This window comes from Brachyhypopomus gauderio, chromosome 2, assembly GCF_052324685.1.
Source record: "Brachyhypopomus gauderio isolate BG-103 chromosome 2, BGAUD_0.2, whole genome shotgun sequence".
Classification (NCBI taxonomy): domain Eukaryota; kingdom Metazoa; phylum Chordata; class Actinopteri; order Gymnotiformes; family Hypopomidae; genus Brachyhypopomus; species Brachyhypopomus gauderio.
In genome coordinates, this window is record NC_135212.1 from 5,193,896 (window position 1) to 5,197,972 (window position 4,077).

Here is a 4,077-nt window from a genome sequence, read left to right on the forward strand (position 1 = left end):
GGGGAGGGGTCCTTTGTGTCAAGGTGCAAATGAAACACCAAAACATGGCTTGGTACATGCACGCATATGACTCCCTATTAAAAGAACACACCTGGAAGAGAGTACTCCTAAACTCTTTAGTCCTTTTATGAAGAACAGGCACACATTAAAATCTATTTCTATTTAAAACATGGGTAAACCAGAAAACATTTTCTACATAGCAGCGAAATGACAGGCATAAAGTGGACTGGAAAATTCATATCAAGAGGGAAGTGTATTAAAGACAATGCATATATTAATAAGGACATATATTATGTACAAATATAATACAAGGGTTGTGGGAGATCGAGACAGCTTTTGTGTAAAATCACCAACGACAGGCTTCAGCCGTCCGGCTGGTAGGACGGAAAGGGGCGGCGCTCCTTCACCTAGCGTGTAGAAAGCAAAGATGAAAGAGGCAAACAGCGTTAATATTTTATAAAGGTGTCGGCATATGTGGAAATGTGGGCGAGCTTGGCCGCACACGCTCTCTAGGTGGGAGCGGGGACGGGGGCGGGGCCTACCCTGGGGTGGGCGGGAGAGGGACAGCGTCACATGGTCCTGCCGTACTCGATACCGCTCTTGGACGAGAGGCCCGACCACGGCAGGAAACTGCGCAGGAGGCTCTGTGCTTGGCGGTAGATCCTCTGGGGGATGGAGCACGGGCTGAGGCTGGCCAGGGCCGAGCCTATATGATGAATATAATCAGTGAGGAGGGAGTTAAGGAGAACGTGAGTGAGTGGGAGTACCTTTTCCACACAGCGGGATTCCGTCTCCATTTCACCTTGAGGGCAGACGGTCCCCTGGGCGGCGTTGCTTTTGCAACCCGACTGCCTTCAAGGTGAAACGGAGACTAAACGTCCCAGCTCCGTAAACACGCTTTCCCCCACAAATCACGTTACACAACAACCTCCGCAGGCAGAAACCACCCCTTCCATCACCGACGCACTGGCCCGAGAGACACGTACACATAAACCCAGATACATAGGGGGATAAAGAAAGGATATTAGATTGTCCAGGGAGGATGGCCACCGTTGATGTAGAGGACGTAGGTGAACCCATCCTTCAGCACTCCTCGGATGGAGTAATAATAGGGCAAATAGTGGTGCTGCTTAAAGTCTCTGTTCTCGTAGAAGTGAATGGCCGTGAGATTGGTGGTGAGCACGTGCAGGTAGATGGCCTTGCAGTGGTCCTGGGCTGTGGTGGAGATGTGATCCTTCAGACTGTCCAGCAAAAGGGAGCCTGGGGGGGGGGGGGGGGGGGGGGGGGGGAGTGGGGGGCAGATTAACTCTCCACCTAAACAAACATCAGCCGTTAGCATTATGCTAATGAGTTCACAACAAAGGGAGGCTAACTGTAGCAGGTGTTTGGGGGCATGATCCAGTCTGTACAGGTGAACTGGAGGGCGATTCATGTGAAGGTGATGCGGTTCCTTACCTATTCCGTGCTTTCGAAACTCCTTCACCACGCCTAAGCTCAGGATGTACGCGACCTGAGTGTCAACAGGAAAGCTGGAGGCTAGAATGTCCCCATCCTGCCGGGAAGCAACGCGTGTCGTGTAAAGGTGACAGACAACAGCAGCCGAGCAGAATTACTAACTCCTCCATTTTCACGCTTGGAAAGAAAACGGCTCAGACACAAATGGGGAATAAGCGGCACCAAGACAACACTGACGTGTACCCTTTGCGCAGAAGACGCCCTTTACATGAATCGACCACGACCCGCTGAGGTCGTATACATGAATGTTGCGAGACAAGTCGCCATAACATTTAGAGCAGCATTGTTTCAATCACAGCCTGAGTCTTCTATGGTCGCGATGTCCTTTGCTGCGTGGAGAAATTCAGTCAAGGGCACGTGGGATGTACAGTCTAATTAATCACACTCTATAAAAAGGTTCCTGACAGGCCAGAGTGCTCCATTTAAAAGGCATTGAAGTGCAGCCTTCTGGTCTTGTGCAAACAGGCTATAAAGTAGTGATATTTTATATCACCCTGAGCACTAAACCAAAATCCTAAAAAAATAAAAACCATACTGTTCATAGACAAGTTACGAGTCTGAAATGACAATTAATATCTTGTAAATAGAGTTGAATTTGAAATTGTGCCTAATATAAAATCACACAAGCTTATTTTTAGTTTAGATATATTCACACCAAAAGATGCAACCAGTTTAAGAACAACAACCTATGCAGTGACCAGCAACACTGGCTAAAGGCACAGCTCTGGCATTACTAGTGCCCTGTCAATGACCTGAAGTAAAAACAGCTGTGATCCAAGGACAAGGGCACTTATCTGTGCAGAAAGGTTGCTACAGCCAGTACGCACAGCTGTACACCAGGCAGTAGTCATGCATGCGACCACCTGGTTGGCAGTGGCTGTCTAGCTAATAACCAGTGAACCCCACACAAGATGGTCCACATGGGCCACTCGAGAAAGCAGAAAAGCCTTCTGACCTCTTTGTGCACTTTCGTCCTGGCTTTTATTTCCGCCACGATCATCCCCACGATGCCGCCCTTGAAGGTCGCAGCCAGGGAGAAGAACTTTTTGTTTGACGTGATGTCATGGTACCACGAGTCAGGATACCTACGTGGTAAATAGGGGAAAAAAAGAACAGTCAACGCCAAACCAGCAAGATGAGAAAACAGAGCTGTTGAGGAATAAACCCACCGGCAGAAAACTGACACTCCATTACAGCAAACGTACCGTTAATCAAGTCATACTTACCCGAGAAGAACAGACAGCAAAAACATCACGCATATCAATAGCTTATAAGAAATATTGAAATATGAAATTGAGAAAAATGTAAACAAGAGATGCAGAAAACACTAGAAACTAATAATGGTGGGAAAGCTTAATTTATGATATAAAGACAACTGAATACTCACTCAATGGGGAACCAATCGCCACAGAGCACTTTAATGCTGTCTATGTCATCTTGGCACAGGAGACGGAGCTTGATTTCGCTGAGGGCAGTGGGGGGCACCACGTCGGTCATTCACACCTGCACACAAGGGCACTTAAGCACTTAATTATAGCACTTAAGTTATGTGCCATTTAGGATGGATTACAAATAACTTATTTCATTTAAATACTGGTTATGCGAGATGCAATTTCATTCCTATGAAAGTTAAAGTCAATTGAGGGCACAAGCTCTTAGAATTGAGTTTTTACTTTCACAGATATAAGAAAATAGCAGCCCATATTTATTATTTCTGTGTTGTTAATAAGTTCTCTCGACTCCCAGCTAGCTACCAACCACATTAAGCTGTTGTAAGGTTTGAGAAAAGACAGCCGAAGTTAGCCAGTTAGCTACCAAGTTTTTCAAGCTATTGATTATGGGGGAAATACAATTAATGGTAGAAGGTTTTATCAAAGGAAAAATATGTGGTTCACTAAACGTATAACCCGTTCACCCGGTTAATAAGACAACTGGTTTAGCTACAAGCTGTCTTGCTAGCGAGCTAACCCACCTAGCAGGCTGCATTAGAGCAGTATTAGCCAGTTAGCGCTAGCTAGCTACCTGAGGCGAGCTGGGTGTCTGACTTTAGCTTTCAACACAAGAGAGGTCGTCAATTATTTGTTAACCTGCCTTATTTCGACGCTCGAATAAGTAGAAGGGTCGGCGAGGGTTTGCCTCTGTGTCCTCGGAGAGTGTTCAAAGCAGTGGTATCATTGTGATAAATAGTAAAATAGAGTCCAGGATGGAGACGAGACATTCGGTTAGTGACTGTTGTCGCTCTCTGCGATGCATTAGCTGGCCTAGCAGTGTTAGCTTCGTTGCTAGCACCACAAACTCTATGGTAACTACACACACTCTTCCGGTAGCCTCAGTGGACGCGTTTTTACATAACAGCCGGTGTAACATTTGACACTTTCAAATGCAAAAAAGACTTCAAAAGTCTTTATTTGTAATATTTGTATGGACGAGTTTTTGGGGACTTAATAATGTGTATAAAAAGCAAATGAATAAAAAAAAAGAAAATTAAATAAATGTTTCGTTTCTTCAATGATTTAAAGTTGTTAAACAAGCATTTTAATTACGAATGAAATAATTATATTT

The 4,077-nt window shown here is 45.3% G+C and overlaps 1 protein-coding gene across 1 annotated transcript; it reads right to left on the bottom strand.

Annotated features, from left to right (window-relative positions):
• Window positions 1-268: 268 nt before the first annotated feature.
• naa60 (N-alpha-acetyltransferase 60, NatF catalytic subunit) lies at window positions 269-3,846 on the bottom strand. The gene is made up of 7 exons (XM_076983487.1): window positions 3,607-3,846; window positions 2,903-3,018; window positions 2,471-2,600; window positions 1,456-1,552; window positions 1,026-1,260; window positions 543-726; window positions 269-407 (listed from the first exon to the last, which is right to left on the bottom strand). The coding sequence occupies exons 2-6, from the start codon at window positions 3,010-3,012 to the stop codon at window positions 570-572; spliced, it is 729 nt and encodes a 242-aa protein (XP_076839602.1). The 5' UTR covers window positions 3,013-3,018; window positions 3,607-3,846; the 3' UTR covers window positions 269-407; window positions 543-569.
• Window positions 3,847-4,077: the final 231 nt, after the last annotated feature.

Bases quoted from the DNA above. Each gene is read 5' to 3' on its own strand.
- naa60 (XM_076983487.1), bottom strand. From the start codon at position 3,012: ATGACCGACGTGGTGCCCCCCACTGCCCTCAGCGAAATCAAGCTCCGT. The intron at 1,261-1,455 runs GTAAGGAACCGC...CCCCCCCCCCAG, and splicing joins GTTTCGAAAGCACGGAATAG to GCTCCCTTTTGCTGGACAGT. The intron at 727-1,025 runs ATATCCTTTCTT...CTCCCTCCTCAC, and splicing joins CATCCTCCCTGGACAATCTA to TGATTATATTCATCATATAG.